Source organism: Oncorhynchus nerka, linkage group LG28 (assembly GCF_034236695.1).
Source record: "Oncorhynchus nerka isolate Pitt River linkage group LG28, Oner_Uvic_2.0, whole genome shotgun sequence".
Classification (NCBI taxonomy): Eukaryota; Metazoa; Chordata; class Actinopteri; order Salmoniformes; family Salmonidae; genus Oncorhynchus; species Oncorhynchus nerka.
The window spans coordinates 14,233,298-14,256,671 of NC_088423.1; the positions used below are offsets into that span (position 1 = coordinate 14,233,298).

At 43.7% G+C, this 23,374-nt stretch overlaps 1 protein-coding gene across 1 annotated transcript in view; it reads left to right on the top strand.

Annotated features, from left to right (window-relative positions):
• The window catches only part of LOC115112890 (heparan sulfate glucosamine 3-O-sulfotransferase 6-like), a 38,708-nt gene extending 21,954 nt beyond the window's left edge, over positions 1 to 16,754 (top strand). The window contains exon 2 of the mRNA XM_029639923.2: positions 15,438 to 16,754. Coding sequence (XP_029495783.2) covers positions 15,438 to 16,056 — 619 coding nt within the window. The 3' untranslated portion in view covers positions 16,057 to 16,754. The remainder of the gene's footprint in view (positions 1 to 15,437) is intronic.
• Positions 16,755 to 23,374: the final 6,620 nt, after the last annotated feature.

Below are 23,374 nucleotides of genomic sequence, written 5' to 3' on the forward strand. Positions count from 1 at the left end.
AAATACGTCCTACCCAGGGACCAGCAGGAAAACACCTCCTACCCAGGGACCAGCAGGGAAAACACCTCCTACCCAGGGACCAGCAGGGAAAACACTTCTACCCAGGGACCAGCAGGGAAAATACTTCCTACCCAGGGACCAACAGAGAAAGCACTTCTACCCAGGGACCAGCAGGGAAAATACGTCCTAACCAGGGACCAGCAGGGAAAACACTTCCTACCCAGGGACCAGCAGGGAAAACACTTCTACCCAGGGACCAGCAGGGAAAACACTTCCTAACCAGGGACCAGCAGGGAAAATACTTCTACCCAGGGACCAGCAGGGAAAACACTTCTACCCAGGGACCAGCAGGGAAAACACTTCCTAACCAGGGACCAGCAGGGAAAATACGTCCTAACCAGGGACCAGCAGGGAAAACACTTCCTACCCAGGGACCAGCAGGGAAAACACTTCTACCCAGGGACCAGCAGGGAAAACACTTCCTACCCAGGGACCAGCAGGGAAAACACCTCCTACCCAGGGACCAGCAGGGAAAACACTTCCTACCCAGGGACCAGCAGGGAAAACACCTCCTACCCAGGGACCAGCAGGGAAAACACCTCCTAACCAGGGACCAGCAGAGAAAATACGTCCTACCCAGGGACATTTACATTTACATTTAAGTCATTTAGCAGACGCTGTTATCCAGAGCGACTTACAAATTGGTGCATTCACCTTATGGACCAGCAGGGAAAACACCTCCTACCCAGGGACCAGCAGGGAAAACACTTCCTACCCAGGGACCAGCAGGGAAAACACCTCCTACCCAGGGACCAGCAGGGAAAACACCTCCTAACCAGGGACCAGCAGAGAAAATACGTCCTACCCAGGGACCAGCAGGGAAAACACCTCCTACCCAGGGACCAGCAGGGAAAACACCTCCTACCCAGGGACCAGCAGGGAAAACACTTCTACCCAGGGACCAGCAGGGAAAATACTTCCTACCCAGGGACCAACAGAGAAAGCACTTCTACCCAGGGACCAGCAGGGAAAATACGTCCTAACCAGGGACCAGCAGGGAAAACACTTCCTACCCAGGGACCAGCAGGGAAAACACTTCTACCCAGGGACCAGCAGGGAAAACACTTCCTAACCAGGGACCAGCAGGGAAAATACTTCTACCCAGGGACCAGCAGGGAAAACACTTCTACCCAGGGACCAGCAGGGAAAACACTTCCTAACCAGGGACCAGCAGGGAAAATACGTCCTAACCAGGGACCAGCAGGGAAAACACTTCCTACCCAGGGACCAGCAGGGAAAACACTTCTACCCAGGGACCAGCAGGGAAAACACTTCCTACCCAGGGACCAGCAGGGAAAACACCTCCTACCCAGGGACCAGCAGGGAAAACACTTCCTACCCAGGGACCAGCAGGAAAACACCTCCTACCCAGGGACCAGCAGGGAAAACACCTCCTAACCAGGGACCAGCAGAGAAAATACGTCCTACCCAGGGACCAGCAGGGAAAACACCTCCTACCCAGGGACCAGCAGGGAAAACACTTCCTACCCAGGGACCAGCAGGGAAAACACTTCCTACCCAGGGACCAGCAGGGAAAATACGTCCTAACCAGGGACCAGCAGAGAAAACACTTCCTACCCAGGGACCAGCAGAGAAAACACTTCCTACCCAGGGACCAGCAGGGAAAATACGTCCTACCCAGGGACCAGCAGGGAAAACACCTCCTACCCAGGGACCAGCAGGGAAAACACCTCCTACCCAGGGACCAGCAGGAAAAACACCTCCTACCCAGGGACCAGCAGGGAAAACACCTCCTACCCAGGGACCAGCAGGGAAAACACCTCCTACCCAGGGACCAGCAGGGAAAACACTTCCTACCCAGGGACCAGCAGGGAACACACCTCCTACCCAGGGACCAGCAGGGAAAACACCTCCTAACCAGGGACCAGCAGAGAAAATACGTCCTACCCAGGGACATTTACATTTACATTTAAGTCATTTAGCAGACGCTCTTATCCAGAGCGACTTACAAATTGGTGCATTCACCTTATGGACCAGCAGGGAAAACACCTCCTACCCAGGGACCAGCAGGGAAAACACTTCCTACCCAGGGACCAGCAGGGAAAACACCTCCTACCCAGGGACCAGCAGGGAAAACACCTCCTAACCAGGGACCAGCAGAGAAAATACGTCCTACCCAGGGACCAGCAGGGAAAACACTTCTACCCAGGGACCAGCAGGGAAAATACTTCCTACCCAGGGACCAACAGAGAAAGCACTTCTACCCAGGGACCAGCAGGGAAAATACGTCCTAACCAGGGACCAGCAGGGAAAACACTTCCTACCCAGGGACCAGCAGGGAAAACACTTCTACCCAGGGACCAGCAGGGAAAACACTTCCTAACCAGGGACCAGCAGGGAAAATACTTCTACCCAGGGACCAGCAGGGAAAACACTTCTACCCAGGGACCAGCAGGGAAAACACTTCCTAACCAGGGACCAGCAGGGAAAATACGTCCTAACCAGGGACCAGCAGGGAAAACACTTCCTACCCAGGGACCAGCAGAGAAAACACTTCTACCCAGGGACCAGCAGGGAAAACACTTCCTACCCAGGGACCAACAGAGAAAGCACTTCTACCCAGGGACCAGCAGGGAAAACACTTCCTAACCAGGGACCAGCAGGGAAAACACTTCCTACCCAGGGACCAGTAGGGAAAACGCCTCCTACCCAGGGACCAGCAGGGAAAACACCTCCTAACCAGGGACCAGCAGAGAAAATACGTCCTACCCAGGGACCAGCAGGGAAAACACCTCCTACCCAGGGACCAGCAGGGAAAACACTTCCTACCCAGGGACCAGCAGGGAAAACACCTCCTACCCAGGGACCAGCAGGGAAAACACCTCCTAACCAGGGACCAGCAGAGAAAATACGTCCTACCCAGGGACCAGCAGGGAAAATACGTCCTAACCAGGGACCAGCAGGGAAAACACTTCCTACCCAGGGACCAGCAGGGAAAACACTTCTACCCAGGGACCAGCAGGGAAAACACTTCCTAACCAGGGACCAGCAGGGAAAATACTTCTACCCAGGGACCAGCAGGGAAAACACTTCTACCCAGGGACCAGCAGGGAAAACACTTCCTAACCAGGGACCAGCAGGGAAAATATGTCCTAACCAGGGACCAGCAGGGAAAACACTTCCTACCCAGGGACCAGCAGGGAAAACACTTCTACCCAGGGACCAGCAGGGAAAACACTTCCTACCCAGGGACCAACAGAGAAAGCACTTCTACCCAGGGACCAGCAGGGAAAACACTTCCTAACCAGGGACCAGCAGGGAAAACACTTCCTACCCAGGGACCAGCAGGGAAAACACCTCCTAACCAGGGACCAGCAGAGAAAATACGTCCTACCCAGGGACCAGCAGGGAAAACACCTCCTACCCAGGGACCAGCAGGGAAAACACTTCCTACCCAGGGACCAGCAGGGAAAACACCTCCTACCCAGGGACCAGCAGGGAAAACACCTCCTAACCAGGGACCAGCAGAGAAAATACGTCCTACCCAGGGACCAGCAGGGAAAACACCTCCTACCCAGGGACCAGCAGGGAAAACACTTCCTACCCAGGGACCAGCAGGGAAAACACTTCCTACCCAGGGACCAGCAGAGAAAACACTTCCTACCCAGGGACCAGCAGGGAAAACACTTCCTACCCAGGGACCAGCAGGGAAAACACTTCTACCCAGGGACCAGCAGGGAAAACACTTCCTACCCAGGGACCAGCAGGGAAAATACGTCCTAACCAGGGACCAGCAGGGAAAACACTTCTACCCAGGGACCAGCAGGGAAAATACTTCCTACCCAGGGACCAACAGAGAAAGCACTTCTACCCAGGGACCAGCAGGGAAAACACTTATACCCAGGGACCGGCAGGGAAAACACTTCCTACCCAGGGACCAACAGAGAAAGCACTTCTACCCAGGGACCAGCAGAGAAAACACTTCCTACCCAGGGACCAGCAACACTTCTCTCATTTCCTCATTTACACACACACACACACACACACACATACACACCTACCAGATGTGGGAGTATCCTGTGCCGCTGGTAGCAGTGTAAAGTGTTTGCTGCTCCTGCATCAGGTAGTGAGGCTGTGTGTGCATTCATGCGTGTATGCGCGCGTGTGTGTGTTTGGTGGGTGTGTCTATATGTGTTCCTCTGAGAGTGAGGCCACCTTTTAAATCAACACTCCTGTCCTGTGTTTACACACATGGGCTCTTACTGTATGGCCCAGTGAGGAGAGGAGAGATAACGTTGGGATGACAAATAAAAAGTTAAAAGACTGGAGCACTCAGTGTGTGAAATCAACCCTCCATTGGACCAGTTATAATGGCCACTGCGTTTACTGTACCTGAGGGGGCCAGCATTATACTATACAACACACACACGTTAATGCCCAGATGCTGTGTTTTATGAGTGAGCTTCACTCATGAAAAAGTACTACTGAATTACTACTGGTTTTACTACTTGATTGCTATTGAAATGTGTAGTAAAACAGCAGTGATTTATGTACACTACTGGTTTTACTACTTGATTGCTATTGAGATGTGTAGTAAAACAGCAGTGATTTATGTAGTAATGAGTGATATATTGGTACGTTTCACTACTGGTAAACACTACATATTTCACTACTGGTGAATACTACATATTTCACTACGTGTGAACACTACTTATTTCACTACTGGTGAATACTACATATTTCACTACGTGTGAACACTACTTATTTCACTACTGGTGAATACTACATATTTCACAACTGTTGAACACTACATATTTCCCTACTGGTGAAAAACTACATTTTTCACTACTGGTGAACACTACAAATGTCATTACTGGTGAACACTACATATTTCACTACTGGTGTACACTACATATTTCACTACTGGTGTACACTACTTATTTCACTACTGGTGAATACTACATATTTCACTACGTGTGAACACTACTTATTTCACTACTGGTGAATACTACATATTTCACAACTGTTGAACACTACATATTTCCCTACTGGTGAAAAACTACTTTTTTCACTACTGGTGAACACTACAAATGTCATTACTGGTGTACACTACATATTTCACTATTGGTGAACATCACATAGATAGAACAGGTTAAGCCTGATGCAGAGGCAATTTATTTTGGGCTATTGTCACGCCCTGACCTTAGTTATCTATGTTTTCTTAATTATTTTGGTTAGGTCAGGGTGTGACGAGGGTGGGTATGATTGTTTTGTATTGTCTAGGGTTTTTGTATGTCTAGAGGTGTTTGTAAGTCTAGGCATATGTAGGTTTATGGTGGCCTGAATTGGTTCCCAATCAGAGGCAGCTGTTTATTGTTGTCTCTGATTGGGGATCATATTTAGATTGCCATTTTCCCTTGGGTATTTGTGGGTTCTTATTTTATGTTTAGTTGCCTGTCTGTACTATCCATATTAGCTTCACAGTTCGTTTTGTTATTTTGTTCGCTCTGTTCAGTGTTCGCTGTTTTAATAAAGAAGAATGTACACTTATCCCGCTGCGCCTTGGTCTCCTCCCTACGACGGCCGTGACAGCTATTGCCAGTGTATATTTGGTAAATTGACTTGTTTATTTTGTATGATATGGCACTTTCACCATTCGATCTCCAAGACCTGTAAATAAATGTACACTCCTGCTGGTTTCATGCCCTTAACACTGCTACAAGGTCCCTATTTTACAATGTCATAGGCTAATCAACATATGTTGAAGACAAAATAATGAAAGGGCTGTCTGGTTGCCTCAATAAATAGACAAAGATTTGTAGTTATAACGTTTCAGGTAAGACCCAAGTGCAGATTGTGTTGAAGTAACAATGTTTATTACAGCAACAGGAGCAGGCAAACGACAGGTCAAGGCAGGCAGAGGTTGATAATCCAGAGTAGTGGGGCCAAGGTACAGGACGGCAGGCAGGCTCAGGATCAGGCAGAGTGGTCAGGCAGGCAGGCTCAGGGTCAGGGTCAGGCAGAGTGGTCAGGCAGGCAGGCTCAGGGTCAGGGTCAGGCAGAGTGGTCAGGCAGGCAGGCTCAGGGTCAGGGGCAGGCAGAGTGGTCAGGCAGGCAGGCTCAGGGTCAGGGACAGGCAGAGTGGTCAGGCAGGCAGGCTCGGGGTCAGGGACAGGCAGAGTGGTCAGGCAGGCAGGCTCGGGGTCAGGGACAGGCAGAGTGGTCAGGCAGGCAGGCTCAGGCTCAGGTCAGGCTGAGTGGTCAGGCAGGCAGGCTCAGGGTCAGGTCAGGCAGAGTGGTCAGGCAGGCAGGCTCAGGGTCAGGCAGGCAGGCTCAGGGTCAGGGGCAGGCAGAGTGGTCGGGCAGGCAGGCTCAGAGTCTGGACAGGCAGAGTGGTCAGGCAGGCAGGCTCAGAGTCTGGACAGGCAAGGGTCAAAACCAGGAGGGAGAGAAAAAGAGTGACTGGGGAAAAGCAGGAGCTGAGAAAAATGCTGGTTGACTTGACAAACAAGACGAACTGGCAACAGACAAACACATATATACACAGGTATAAACACACAGGGGATAATGGGGAAGATGGGTGTCACCTGGAGGGGGGTGGAGACAATCACAAGGACAAGTGAAACAGATCAGGGCATGACAGTAGTTGAACAAGTCATTGCATGTATAGATTTTCTTTACTTGAAAAAACGTGACTCAACTTGCTCTTATAAAGCACGACTTGGACTTGACCCGTTCTACTTGGGACTTGAACCTTGTTTCCAACCTTTTTCATTATTTATTGCTCAGAGGGTTTTGATCAAGTCATTAAAGTACTGAAAACAAATTGGCTGCCTATTTAAAAAGATGGAGAACTATGAATGAAAGATACTGGAATTTTGGTGCTCAGGCAACTAGCACAAAAGCCAACTAGCACAAAAATAATATTGTGATATAGTCAAAACGATACAACACGATATATTGTAAAAAAAGTATTCCCCCATACAGATTACTGCCGTATGCCTACTCCTCCTTATTGAATAACTACTGCCATCGGTGTCTGTAGTGTGGTGTCACTGCTGATCACTACTGGATTGCTCCTGATCCTTTTCCATTCCCTACATAAAACCTTTTGGCTTACTATTGTTATATAAATATATGTAAACATTCATATACATAGTTCATATATTATACAGCGCCAAGCCAAACCGCCTGACTATGTACCCCTGCTAAAACAGGAACTAGCTCACACAGCCAGCAATAAAACTACCCCCCTAACACTATCTCCTCAGCTTTGTTGTCTCCCGACCCCAGGAAACAAAGACATTCCATCGCATGAACACATACACCCAGCCATAGTAAACTGCCCTCTACCTCACGAACCCCTGACACAAACATCTCCTAGAATAAACAACTCTTCTCCCCTGCTACTGGTCGGGTGCCCAGAACAGAAGACTGCTGTGCACCAATGGGGGCTTCTACTCTGGCTAGAGCGGGTCCGCCTCCAACCCTACGGGACCATTCAGAAGACGTCACGACAAGGCTATACCTACTTTATTCTATGTATAAAAATGAATGTAACCTCTGTATAAGTTCTCTTTTTCACCTGACCCCTCATCGGGTTATATGAACTAGATCCGTGCACGATGTAAAACAAGATATCTTTGACCAATAAACTGCCTTTTTGATACACCTGATTCCACTCTGTCCAGCGCCGTTGATTTGCATTCCCTCTCCAGTAAGAAACACTAACACTATTGAAAACATTTACTACTGTTTGCATATTCAAAATCACTACTGACACCATCTTGTCTCACTACTGTGTCCCTACTATACTATTGCACATGATATTTCCTCAAGTTTCAGTGCATTCGGAAAGTATTCAGGCCCCTTGACTTTTCCCACATTTTGTTACTTTACAACCTTATTCTAAAATGGATTCAATTAAAAATGTTCCTCATCAATCTACACACAATACCCCATAATGACAAACCCGCTAGCTTTTCTGAACGCTGCGTCCCCTGCTCGCCTAGCGTAGTAGTGACTACCGAACAGCACACTGACTCACCTGCTGCTGCTCTTTTGACCCTATGATCACTCAGCTACACAGCTGATGCCCCCTGGACTGTTTCAATAACACAGTACCTCATTTTGTTTATCTGTTGGCCCCAGCATCAAACTCAGGTCCTGTATGTACCTAACTGACCCACTCTGCCCATTCATCGCCATTTACCCGTTGTTGTCTTAGCTCTCCTGATCAACACCTGTGATTGCTTTATGCCCCTCTCTGATGTCAATGTGCCTTGTCTACTGCTGTCTCAGCTAGTTATTATTGTTTTATTTCACTGTAGAGCCCTCAGTCCCGCTCAAAATGCCTTAGATAGCTCTTTCGTCCCACCCCACACACATGCAGAGACCTCACCTAGGTTAACTGATGCCTTCAGAGATGAAACCTCTCTCATCGTCACTCAACGCCTAGGTTTACCTCCACTGAACTCACATCCTACCATAACCTTGTCTGTACATTATGCCTTGAATCCCTGTAGCCCCCAGTTCCACTCCTATTCCCCAGGCGCTATCATTTGTTTACTTCTGTAACCGTAAAAGCCTTGGTTTCATGCATGTTAATATCAGAAGCCTCCTCCCTAAGTTGGTTTTTTCCACTGCTTTTAGCACACTCTGTCAACTCTGATATCCTAGCTGTGTATGAATCTCGGCTTATGAAGGCCACCAAAAATTCTGAAATTTTCATCCCCAACTACAACATTTTCCACCAAGATAGAACTGCCAAAGGGGGTGGAGTTGCAATCTACCGTAGAGATAGCCTGTAGAGTTCTGTCATGCTATCCAGGTCTGTGCCCAAACAGTTCAGGCTTCTACTTTTAAAAATCCACCTTTCCAGAAATCTCTCACTATTGCCGCTTGTTATAGACCCCCCTCAGCCCCAAGCTGTGCCCTGGACACCATATGTGAATTAATTGCCCACCATTTATCTTCAGAGTTTGTACCGTTAGGTGACCTAAACTGGGATATGCTTAACACCCCGGCCGTCCTACAATCTAAGATAGATGCCCTCAATCTCACACAAATTATCAATCAACCCACCAGGTACAACTCTAAATCCGTAAACATGGGCACCCTCATAGATATAATCCTGCCCTCTAAATACACCTCTGCTGTCTTCAGTCAGGATCTCAGTGATCATTGCCTCATTGCCTGCATCCGTAATGGGTCCGTGGTCAAACGACAACCCCTCATCACTGCCAAACGCTCTCTAAAACACTTCAGCGAGCAAACCTTTCTAATTGACCTGGCCCGGGTATCCTGGAAAGATATTGACCTCATTCCGGCAGTAGAGGATGCCTGGCTGTTCTTTAAAAGTGCTTTCCTTACCATGTTAAAAAAGCATGCTCCTTTCAAAAAATGTAGAACTAAGAACAGATATAGCCCTTTGTTCACTCCAGACCTGACTGCCCTTGACCAGCACAAAAACATTCTGTGGCGTACTGCAGAAGCATCGAACAGCCCCCGCAATATGAAACTTTTCAGGGAAGTTAGGAACCAATATACAGTCAGTTAGGAAAGCAAAGGCTAGCTTTTTCAAACAGAAATTTGCATCCTGTAGCACTAACTCCAAAAAGTTCTGGGACACTGTAAAGTCCATGGAGAATAAGAGCACCTCCACCCAGCTGCCCACTGGAGGCTTCCTCATGATGCCATCTATTTTATGAAGTGCACCAGTCCCTCCTGCAGCAAAGCACCCCCACAACATGATGCTGCCACCCCCGTGCTTCACGGTTGGGATGGTGTTCTTCGGCTTGCAAGCCTCCCCTTTTTCCTCCAAACATAACGATGGTTGTTATGGCCAAACAGTTCTATTTTTGTTTCATCAGACCAGATTACATTTCTCCAAAAAGTTCAATCTTTTTCCCCATGTGCAGTTGCAAACCGTAGTCTGGCTTTTTTATGGCAGTTTTGGAGAAGTGGCTTCTTCCTTGCTGAGCGGCCTTTCAGCTTATGTCGATATAGGACTCGTTTCACTGTGGATATAGATACTTTTGTATCTGTTTCCTCCAGCATCTTCACAAGGTCCTTTGCTGTTGTTCTGAGATTGATTTGCACTTTTCTCACCAAAGTATGTTAATCTCTAGGAGACAGAACGCATCTCCTTCCTGAGTGGTATGACGGCTGCGTGGTCCCATGGTGTTTATACTTGCGTACTATTGTTTGTACAGATGAACGTGGTACTTTCAGGCGTTTGGAAATTGCTCCCAAGGATGAACCAGACTTGTAGAGGTCTACAATATTTGGCGGATTTCTTTTGATTTTCCCATGATGTCAAGCAAAGAGTCACTGAGTTTGAAGGTAGGCCTTGAAATATATCCACAGGTACACCTCCAATTGTCTCAAATGATGTCAATTAGCCTATCAGAGTTTTCTAAAGCCATGACATCATTTTCTGGAATTTTCCAAGCTGTTTAAAGGCACAGTTAACTTAGTGTATGTAAACTTCTGACCCGCTAGATTTGTGATACAGTGAATTATAAGTGAAATAATCTGTCTGTAATCAATTGTTACAAAAATTACTTGTGTCATGCACAAAGTAGATGTCCTAACCAACTTGCCAAAAATATAATTTATTAACAAGAAATTTGTGGAGTTTTAATGACTCCAACCTAAGTGTATGTAAACTTCCGACTTCAACTGTACATACAGCATCCCTTTGATCGTTGTATAATTTCTTCTCGCATCTACGTGCTATCCTCCTCTCACCTTATCTCTTCGCTTGTGGACTTCAGTGCACAACATGTCAATTGCCTGTGACCAGGCAAAAAAAACTTTCCAAGCCAAACCATCATATCATAACTGCTACCTACATTGTTGTCACCATATTATAACATCAGTGGTGTAAAGTACTTAAGTAAAAATACTAGTACTACTTAAGTAGTTTGAGGTATCTGTAATTTACATTACTCTTTATATTTTTGACAACTTTTACTTTTACTTCACTACATTCCTGTAGAAAATCTTGTACTTTTTAGTCCATACATTTTCCCTGACACCCAAAAGTACATGTCACATTTTGAATGCTTAGCAGGACAGGAAAATTATTAAATTCATGCACTTATCAAGAGAACATCCTTTGTCATTGCTATTGCCTCTGATCTGGCGGACTCACTAAACACAAATGCTTAATTTGTAAATTATGTCTGAGTGTTGGAGTGTGGCCCTGGCTATACATAAATAAAAGGAAGGAATTTGAAATTATTTATACTTTTACTTTTACTTTCAATACTTAAGTATATTTTAGCAATTACATTTGCTTTTGATACTTAAGTATATTTAAAGCCAAATACTTTGACTTTTACTCAGATAGTATTTTTTACTGGGTGACTTTCACTTTTACTTCAGTCATTTTCTTTTAAGGTATCTTTACTTTTACTCAAGCATGACATTTGGGTACTTTTCCTACCACTGTATAACGTCAGTCAACATAGCTACTAGAACTAACAATGTGATGAGTAAATCCGCTACAATCATGCAGTACAGTGTATAGTCACCAAGGAGTTTAACAGTTACACTGGCGGGTCCCGGTGGCAATGTACAAAACGAAAAGGTCCATTGTTGGATAGCCATAGCCAGTTAGCTAACACAGTATCCATCTCTGTTTGAGATGGTTGTTTGAGTAGGCTAAACTAGCTAGCTGCATTTGCTAAGAAAGTGAAAAAAAAATACAAAATATCTCTCTCTCTGTTGCTTCTCCTTAATTTTTGAAGAAAAGTAATTTGTTAAAAACTGTTCAACTATTCTCTTTCACTGCACTGCAGTGCTAGCTTGCTGTAGCTTATCCTTTCAGTACTATATTCCTTCTCTGATCCCCTGATTGGGCTCTGATAGGTTGGAGGATGTCTTCCGGAAGTTGTCATAATTACTGTGTAAGTCTATGGAAGGGGGTGAGTACCATAAGCCTCCTACGTTTTGTATTGAAGTCATTGAACCCAGAGGAGGATGGAAACTAGCCATCATCCGGCTACACCATGGTGCTACCCTACAGAGTGATGTTGAGGCTACTGTAGACCATTGCAAAACATTGAAATCAACTATTTGGTGACATGAATATATTTAGTAGAGTTTTATCTAAAAACGTTTTAAACGTTTCACTATTTACATGTTTCTGAAATTGACTGAGGAGGAAGGTCCTCCCCTAAGGAGCCTCCACTGATTCTTATTAGCTCGCATGACGAAAACAGTCTACATAGCTACATTTCAATATGCCTAGTACAACAAGACCATTTTGACGAGCACTCTTTTTGATGTGGTTATATAAATGGCTAAACAACAACATGAAAGTATTCATAAAACATAAAGGAAAGTTAAGCTTACAGATGGTGCCAGCATAAGGGCTATGAAAGACAGGATGGCAAAGGATGGAAGATGATTACATTCAGGATTGTCAAAAACAGTAGATAGCTAACAACAACCAACTACTTCCTGTTTTGTCTTCTTCTGTGGTCGTGAAAAGACTGTGTAGTCTGGCAGTAGTGTTGTGACTACTTATTTACTGCCAACATCAAGTTGTAAAAATCTCTACCTGATTACTGGAAGCACTACTGTTTTTCCTACTGAACACTACAAAACTCTACTTGAGTAGTGCATATACAACACATTCACCACACAATCCCTACAGGTCTCTACATAATCACTACTGCACAAATAGGTTTTGTCTAGTAATTCAGTAGTCTTTTTTTCATGAGGGGTCACCTACTTAGAACAAAAAACAATTAAGTAAATATGATGTTTCCAGAATTAATGTGTAGCTCGTCATCTTTTCACCTTGTTTTTGAGATGCCATTGACACACTCAGGTTGGTGTACATAGTTCAGTCACTACAATACGGTCGTAAATAGTAGCAAATTAACCTGAGGTCTTTTAAAATAGGGCCTAATAGAGCTGAGGGCCACCCAGACGGTGAGTACTGCAGGCTGCTGATAGCAGCAGGTCTATGGAGATAAACACACACGGGCATTCCTGCTCCAGATGCTAACAGCGCTACCGCTAGGCTAAGGTGTGATCAAAACAAACAGCAAGTCGCTTAGCTAGCCTCTGCCAACCTGGCTGCCCTTGGAAACCATACAAAGACCAACAGCATCTGATAAAGAACAAACACAACAGTTGAAGTGGTATACACTCTAGTACATAGTCTCGCTTTAATCTTGCGAGATAAGGCTGACCAGGTTAATGTGTGTGTGTGTCCCCCTCTCTCCCTCCCTAACCTCCCTCCCTCCTTCTCTCTCTCTAGTGTGTGGCCTCCTTTTAGCATTTGTGTTATAGCCAGAGAGTCCTACAGAGTTCTGTGACTACAGGCCAGTGTTCGAGAATGTTAATATGATGTCAATGGAAGCTGGGACAGGTCCAGCATGGATCCCATTAGCCTGATTGGCCAGAATTAAACATCCACTTACTGCTGAGTACACACTACACAAACAGACTGGCACGTCTATATGGCAGGCCAAAATGATCACTGTAAAAAAAAACTAAGAGCAAAATCATCAAATGAAATAAATATAATTATTTAATTGTAGTGGGTTGTAGTACTAGTTGTAAAGAAAAGTGTCACTTCCTTTATATCCTTTATATAAAGTATAGAAACGTGGCACAATGCTGTCCTATGTAACTGATCGGTTACTGTGTGAGTCGTTCAGAACAAAGAGGAAGACAGGAGAGAGAGCCCGTGGAGATGTTGTTTTTTGATGTTTTCTGTGTCACTTGTTGACCTCTTATGTTGTTAATATTAATATCAACATGCTACAGGCCTAATTGGGGTGAGCCAAATAAATGTTTTCTACATTGTTTATTTATTTTTAAAAAATGTCTTTATGGAACCAGATCATATTGAGATGAATATCAAAAAGCTAATACATTCATAATCTTCTTTTTGCATGGTGTATTACTTTAGTATGAGTGTTCTCTATATGCCTGATCCTCGTATCCCTTCATTTCGAAAAAAGAGGTGATCTGTTGTAAAAACATATGTCATGTTTTCAGTATTAGCCCCATGGCACATTTGTGGTGGGGGACATCAGATTTGGATCAGAGAGGAGTTTGTTCCCCACACAGCTCAGGCCAGAGCCCTGCAGTTAGAGACCAGAGAACAACCACGTCAACGACAGCCTTCAGGATGTGTCTCAAATGGCACCCTATTCCCTATATAGTGCATTCATTTTGAACATAGCCCAAATGCACTGCATAGCAAATAGGGTGCCATTTGAGACCCATCCTCAGTCTCTACCACATGGCTACGCTACAGGGGGGAACCATCCGTGGAAATTAAATGAGGGATTTTCTGAAGACTTGGAACATTCCTCCATGCTTGGATTTCTAAAACATAAACCCGCCGTGAGATTTGAATCCCCTCATTTTAAATTAAATGAAGGGATCCTTGTTTGAGGAAAGTTGGAAGGATTCCTGTTTTGTATTTTAAAATGAAACTTCTGGTAATCCACTTTAGATAGTGTCCCAGCATATGGTTCCAGCTGTGAAAGGACACATTTTTGGAGACTAATAGCTGTCCTTCTTCTCACAATCAGAGCCTTTACTGCCTACCTGGGTGTCAGTCTATTTCTCCTTTGTTGGCTAAAGCAGAATCAGACTGTTGCTAGTCTGTTGGGGAGTTTCTTGCAGCTTCAGTGGTATACAATATACAGTACATGGCATAGTATATTTGTCCAGGCAGCCTGGGGGAGAGCGCACTCAGCCCAGCTCCCAGCCCAGCCTCCAACAGCCTTGTGAAGGAGGAGGAAGTCCTGAGGAAATGACTTTTCACTGGTCATTATGGCCTTGTGGTTTTCCTTAAGCACCCACTCATTGACTTCCTTTCCATCTAACATTTCAGTGAGACCAGCATCTAATGTAGGTGTTTATATTGATGTAATCAATACAAAGCTAAATCAGAGGCTCTCACGGCTGCAGAGCATCAAAGAGACAATCAGAACACACTAATAACACAAGGAATATGAATATGTTGTCACAATTTGTAATATAGATTGGGACGCAGATCTGGTCATGTTTATGATCTGGTCATGTACCCCCCCACCACCCTTCCTGACACCACAGGACATGGAGATCTATCTATCTGTACCCCCCATCACCCTGCCTGACACCACAGGACATGAAGATATATCTATCTGTACCCCCCACCACCCTGCCTGACACCACAGGACATGGAGATATATCTATCTGTACCCACCAAGCCAGGTTCCAAAGGTCTTAAAGTCTGTTTCATCACATGCAGGAGGATAGGATTGAGACTGGGTACATAGAAACAAGATTTACTTCATGGGTCACAAGAAATTCCCAGAAGCTTTTGGTGGGTCCGTTTGCCAAATATTTGGGAACCACTAATCAAATCTCTCTCCTCTCCTCTCCTCTCCTCTCAGAAACCTGATGCCTCGGACGTTGGAAAGCCAGATCACTATGGAGAAGACACCTAGCTACTTCGTCACCAAGGAGGCTCCTCGCCGTCTCTTCGCCCTGAGTCGTTACACCAAGCTGATTGTGGTGGTCCGAGACCCTGTGACCCGGGCTGTGTCCGACTACACCCAGACACTGTCGAAACAACCCGGCCTTCCGTCCTTCCAGAGCCTGACCTTCCGGAACTCAACCATGGGCCTCATCGACACCTCCTGGAGCGCCGTGCGCATCGGGATCTACGCCAAGCACCTGGAGAACTGGCTGCGCTACTTCCCCCTCTCGAAGTTCCTCTTTGTCAGCGGCGAGCGGCTGGTGACGGATCCGGCCGGGGAGATGGGCAGGGTGCAGGACTTCCTGGGGCTGAAGAGGTTGGTCACAGACAAACACTTCTACTTCAACCAGACCAAGGGTTTCCCCTGCCTGAAGAAGCCTGAGGGGAGCAGCAGGCCACGCTGTCTAGGGAAGTCTAAGGGAAGGCCTCATCCACAGATCTCTCCAGAGGTGCTGCTCAGGCTCAGGGAGTTCTATAGGCCATTTAATATGAAGTTTTACCAAATGACAGGCCATGACTTTGGCTGGGACTGATGTAAATGGTATGGGATAGAGCATAGACATGGGTCTCCAGAGGATAAGACTGTACTGGCCACTCAACCTGATGTTTTACCAGATGACAGGTCTTTGTGACTTCGGCTGGGACTGGCGGGAACAGGCTAGAGTTGTGCTACCATTGTAACCAAACCATGGGAGAGACTGATAGTATCTTTTGGTTATAAAGAGAGGCATTAAAACTCCTTGAATAACAGATGTGATTTTTCTTGTATGATTGTTGTGTCACTGCAATGTAATACCACTTTTATATTCTGACAAAACTGCTCCATGAGCCTGACAAATCTTTTCATCTGAGAAATAAATCCCGAATATGCTAATACTATTTAAATAAGATAGACTACAATAAGCCAAGTGCATTTCCTGAATAATTTTAGTAATCACAAATGATTTACTGTTGTCCCATTTTCCAGTTTTAAAATGCAATCCCAACGATGTTTAGGTGACATTTTTTTATTAAAAGAAGACTATTGCTGGGATAAATGCTGGACAATGCTCTTTTTTGGGGGGAAATATATATTGGTTGGTTTACTCTATGTGCTGTAAAATTGCTATTATTTATGTTGCAAGAGTTATGCTATTGAAAATTTCTGATATATCCTATATGTGTATCTGTGGTTTTCTGCATTGTGTTTTTGTTTCAAACCAAACTAATAAACTGTAACTCTCTGACTGTACATTTCTGGAAAGCATCATTTATCAAATTACAATGTTTTAACTTCTACTTCTGTATTTCAAAATGCTGATATTTTACTAAAGCATTTATTACAAAACAACTCTTGTTTTCATCAAATAAGTCAACATTTCAGAATAAAATACCTTTCTATGAAATATCCACACAATGTGATCTACTGTTGTAACGTCAGACCAGTCTTCCAGCGGATGTGTAGAGAGAGGGGAGGTAGAGAGGTGGCGTGGGTCATATGGCCCTGTAGAGTCCAGGGCTAAATTTGAAGTTAATGCAAAAAGGAAGCTTTCTGATGTGTAAGCAATCAATTGGCCGGGGTCATTGGAGACATTTGGGATGGTCATTTTTGACCCCTGATTCCCCATTGACCTGTTGGCCTCACCATCATAAACTGCTGACCACTCCAGTGCTGCGGCGTTGGCCAGTGGAGCCGCCCAGACACACTCCCTGTGTGCTTCCCAAATGGCACCCTATTTCTTATATAGTGCACTTTTGACCAGAGCCATTGTCAAAAGTAGTGCACTATATAGGGGATAGAGTGCCATTTGGGACACATATATACTCCCTATTCTAGAGGATCCATTAATATTGCAGACTTAACCTCCGGGACCCAGGGTGAAGGAAGATGGCTGAGCAGAATCAATAACTGCCTGTTTAGTTTATAGGCTCTGGAATATGTGCTTATACCTACCATGTCCCCGTGTCAAGGTGATTTAGACCAGGGTCGGCCCCAGGTCGCTATCACACATTTGTAAAATATTACTTAACGTGTTATTTATCATATATATGCATGAGGATATTCATATTGGTCCGTGATATTGGTCCGTGGGCACTTATCTTTACTGGCCTTCAGACCAATATATAGTACCAGTCAAAGGTTTGGACACACCTAATCATTCAAGGGTTTTTTGTTTTTTACTATTTTCTACATTGTAGAATAATAGTGAAGACATCAAAACTATGAAATAACACATACTTGTAGTAACCAAAAAACTGTTAAACAAAAACATATTTTAAATGTGAGATTATTCAAAGTAGCCACCCATTGCCTTGATGACAATTTTGCACACCATTGGCATTCTCTCAACCAACTTCACCAGGTAGTCACCTAGAATGCATTTCAATTAACAGGTGTGCCTTATTCAAAGTTCATTTGTGGAATTTCTTTCCTTCTTAATGCGTTTGAGCCAATCAGTTGTGTTGTGACAAGGTCGGGGTGGTATACAGAAGATAGACCTATTTGATAAAAGACCAAGTCCATATTATGGCAAGAACAGCTCAAATAAGCAAAGAGGAATGACAGTCCATCCTTACTTTAACAGTTAAGACATGAAGGTCAGTCAATACAGAAAATTTCAAGAACTTTTAAAGTTTCTTCAAGTGCAGTCACAAAAACCATCAAGTGCTATGATGAAACTGGCTCTCATGACCCCAACAGGAAAGGAAGACCCAGAGTTACCTCTGCTGCAGAGCATAAGTTCATTACAGTTACCAGTCTCAGAAATTGCAGTCCAAATAAATGCTTCAGAGTTAAAGTAACAGACACATCTCAACATCAACAGTTCTGTCACCGCTTTCTTCTGTTGAAGGAGAGGCGGACCAAAACGCAGCGTGGTTATTTTGATACATCTTTAATCAAGATGAAAATAGAACAATATACAGAAACATGAAAAACCGAGAACAGCCCTATCTGGTGTAATAAACACAAAGACAGGAACAATCACCCACAAAACCCAACACAAAACAGGCTACCTAAATATGGCTCCCAATCAGAGACAATGACTAACACCTGCCTCTGATTGAGAACCATATCAGGCCCAAACACAGAAACAGACAAACAAGACATCCAACATAGAATGCCCACTCAGATCACACCCTGACCAAACAAAACATAGAACATACAAAGCAAACTATGGTCAGGGTGTGACAAGTTCAGAGGAGACTGCGTAAATCAGGCCTTCTTGGTAGAATTGCTGCATTGAAACCACTACCAAAGGACACCAATAAGAAGAAAATATTGCTTGGGCCAAGAAACACGAGCAATGGACATTAGACCGGTGGAAATCTGTCCTTTGGTCTGATGAGTCCCAATTTGAGATTTTTGCGCTATATGAACACAAGGTTAGAACCAGGCTAGAAACAATTGACTACACTATATCAAATCAAATCAAATGATTTATTAGTCACATGCGCTGAAAGCAGTATATTGTTTGCATCGGGCTGATCAGACTCGGATTCTGCCAGTCCGTGGTGAGTAATTGCAGTCCTGATGTCCAGAAGTTATTTTCTGTCATAAGAGAAGGTAGCGGCAACACAAAAAATAAGTTACAAACAACGCAAATAAATGAACAAAAAAACACAATCGGTTGGGGCCATGTAAAACATCTGTATTCTTCTCCGGCACCAGGCTAGAAACTACTGACTACACTATATGAACACCAGGCTAGAACCAGGTTAGAAGCTACTGACTACCACTATATGAACACCAGGATAGAAACTACTGACTACACTATATGAACACCATGCTAGAACCAGGTTAGAAACTACTGACTACCACTATATGAACACCAGGATAGAAACTACTGCCTACACTATATGAACACCATGCTAGAACCAGGTTAGAAACTACTGACTACCACTATATGAACACCAGGTTAGAAACTACTGACTACCACTATATGAACACCAGGATAGAAACTACTGACTACACTATATGAACACCATGCTAGAACCAGGTTAGAAACTACTGACTACCACTATATGAACACCAGGATAGAAACTACTGACTACACTATATGAACACCATGCTAGAACCAGGTTAGAAACTACTGACTACCACTATATGAACACCAGGATAGAAACTACTGACTACACTATATGAACACCATGCTAGAACCAGGTTAGAAACTACTGACTACCACTATATGAACACCAGGATAGAAACTACTGACTACACTATATGAACACCATGCTAGAACCAGGTTAGAAACTACTGACTACCACTATATGAACACCAGGATAGAAACTACTGACTACACTATATGAACACCATGCTAGAACCAGGTTAGAAACTACTGACTACCACTATATGAACACCAGGATAGAAACTACTGACTACACTATTTGAACACCATGCTAGAACCAGGTTAGAAACTACTGACTACCACTATATGAACACCAGGATAGAAACTACTGACTACACTATATGAACACCATGCTAGAACCAGGTTAGAAACTACTGACTACACTATTTGAACACCAGACTAGAACCAGGTTAGAAACTACTGACTACACTATATGAACACCATGCTAGAACCAGGTTAGAAACTACTGACTACCACTATATGAACACCAGGATAGAAACTACTGACTACACTATATGAACACCATGCTAGAACCAGGTTAGAAACTACTGACTACCACTACATGAACACCAGGATAGAAACTACTGACTACCACTATATGAACACTAGGCTAGAAACTACTGACTACCACTATATGAACACCAGGTTAGAAACTACTGACTACACTATATGAACACCATGCTAGAACCAGGTTAGAAACTACTGACTACCACTATATGAACACCAGGATAGAAACTACTGACTACACTATATGAACACCATGCTAGAACCAGGTTAGAAACTACTGACTACCACTATATGAACACCAGGATAGAAACTACTGACTACACTATATGAACACCAGACTAGAACCAGGTTAGAAACTACTGACTACCACTATATGAACACTAGGCTAGAAACTACTGACTACCACTATATGAACACCAGGTTAGAAACTACTGACTACACTATATGAACACCAGGATAGAAACTACTGACTACACTATATGAACACCATGCTAGAACCAGGTTAGAAACTACTGACTACCACTATATGAACACCAGGATAGAAACTACTGACTACACTATATGAACACCATGCTAGAACCAGGTTAGAAACTACTGACTACCACTATATGAACACCAGGATAGAAACTACTGACTACACTATATGAACACCATGCTAGAACCAGGTTAGAAACTACTGACTACCACTATATGAACACCAGGATAGAAACTACTGACTACACTATATGAACACCAGACTAGAACCAGGTTAGAAACTACTGACTACCACTATATGAACACTAGGCTAGAAACTACTGACTACCACTATATGAACACTAGGCTAGAAACTACTGACTACCACTATATGAACACTAGGCTAGAAACTACTGACTACCACTATATGAACACCAGGATAGAAACTACTGACTACACTATATGAACACCATGCTAGAACCAGGTTAGAAACTACTGACTACCACTATATGAACACCAGGATAGAAACTACTGACTACACTATATGAACACCATGCTAGAACCAGGTTAGAAACTACTGACTACCACTATATGAACACCAGGATAGAAACTACTGACTACACTATTTGAACACCATGCTAGAACCAGGTTAGAAACTACTGACTACCACTATATGAACACCAGGATAGAAACTACTGACTACACTACATGAACACCATGCTAGAACCAGGTTAGAAACTACTGACTACACTATTTGAACACCAGACTAGAACCAGGTTAGAAACTACTGACTGCCACTATATGAACACTAGGCTAGAAACTACTGACTACCACTATATGAACACCAGGTTAGAAACTACTGACTACACTATATGAACACCATGCTAGAACCAGGTTAGAAACTACTGACTACCACTATATGAACACCAGGATAGAAACTACTGACTACACTATATGAACACCATGCTAGAACCAGGTTAGAAACTACTGACTACCACTATATGAACACCAGGATAGAAACTACTGACTACACTATATGAACACCATGCTAGAACCAGGTTAGAAACTACTGACTACCACTATATGAACACCAGGATAGAAACTACTGACTACACTATATGAACACCAGACTAGAACCAGGTTAGAAACTACTGACTACCACTATATGAACACTAGGCTAGAAACTACTGACTACCACTATATGAACACTAGGCTAGAAACTACTGACTACCACTATATGAACACCAGGATAGAAACTACTGACTACACTATATGAACACCATGCTAGAACCAGATTAGAAACTACTGACTACACTATTTGAACACCAGACTAGAACCAGGTTAGAAACTACTGACTACCACTATATGAACACCAGGATAGAAACTACTGACTACACTATATGAACACCATGCTAGAACCAGGTTAGAAACTACTGACTACCACTACATGAACACCAGGATAGAAACTACTGACTACCACTATATGAACACTAGGCTAGAAACTACTGACTACCACTATATGAACACCAGGTTAGAAACTACTGACTACACTATATGAACACCATGCTAGAACCAGGTTAGAAACTACTGACTACCACTATATGAACACCAGGATAGAAACTACTGCCTACACTATATGAACACCATGCTAGAACCAGGTTAGAAACTACTGACTACCACTATATGAACACTAGGCTAGAAACTACTGACTACCACTATATGAACACCAGGTTAGAAACTACTGACTACACTATATGAACACCATGCTAGAACCAGGTTAGAAACTACTGACTACCACTATATGAACACCAGGATAGAAACTACTGACTACACTATATGAACACCATGCTAGAACCAGGTTAGAAACTACTGACTACCACTATATGAACACCAGGATAGAAACTACTGACTACACTATATGAACACCATGCTAGAACCAGGTTAGAAACTACTGACTACCACTACATGAACACCAGGATAGAAACTACTGACTACACTATATGAACACCAGACTAGAAACTACTGACTACCACTATATGAACACCAGGTTAGAAACTACTGACTACACTATATGAACACCATGCTAGAACCAGGTTAGAAACTACTGACTACCACTATATGAACACCAGGATAGAAACTACTGACTACACTATATGAACACCATGCTAGAACCAGGTTAGAAACTACTGACTACCACTATATGAACACCAGGATAGAAACTACTGACTACACTATTTGAACACCAGACTAGAACCAGACTATAAACTACTGACTACACTATATAAGCACCAGACTATAAACTACTGACTACACTATTTGAACACCATACTAGAACCAGACTATAAACTACTGACTACACTATTTGTTCATTTTATTGCCATTTGTCCTTCCATTTCTATTATCTAGGTGTCTCGTAACAATATGGATATACTGGATTTAAGGAAGCTGATACATAATATAATTGCCCTGATAATCACATTTTCAATCATCAAATCAAATGAGGCTTTATTTACGCAGCACATTTCAGACATGGAATGCAACGCAATGTGGTTTACAGGAAAACTACACAACAAACATAAGAGGATAAAAAAACTAAAGTAGAACAATAAAAACTGTAAGACTAAAAAGCACCCTAAGGAAAAGCAAACCTAAAAAGGTGTGTTTTAAGATGTAATCATTGGTTGTACTAGAGAAGACAGACTGGTGATTAGAATGGACAGGCCAAGGTTCAATAATGTAGAACTGGGGGAAGAAGAGGGGGACTATACAAGTGGAGAACAAGAAA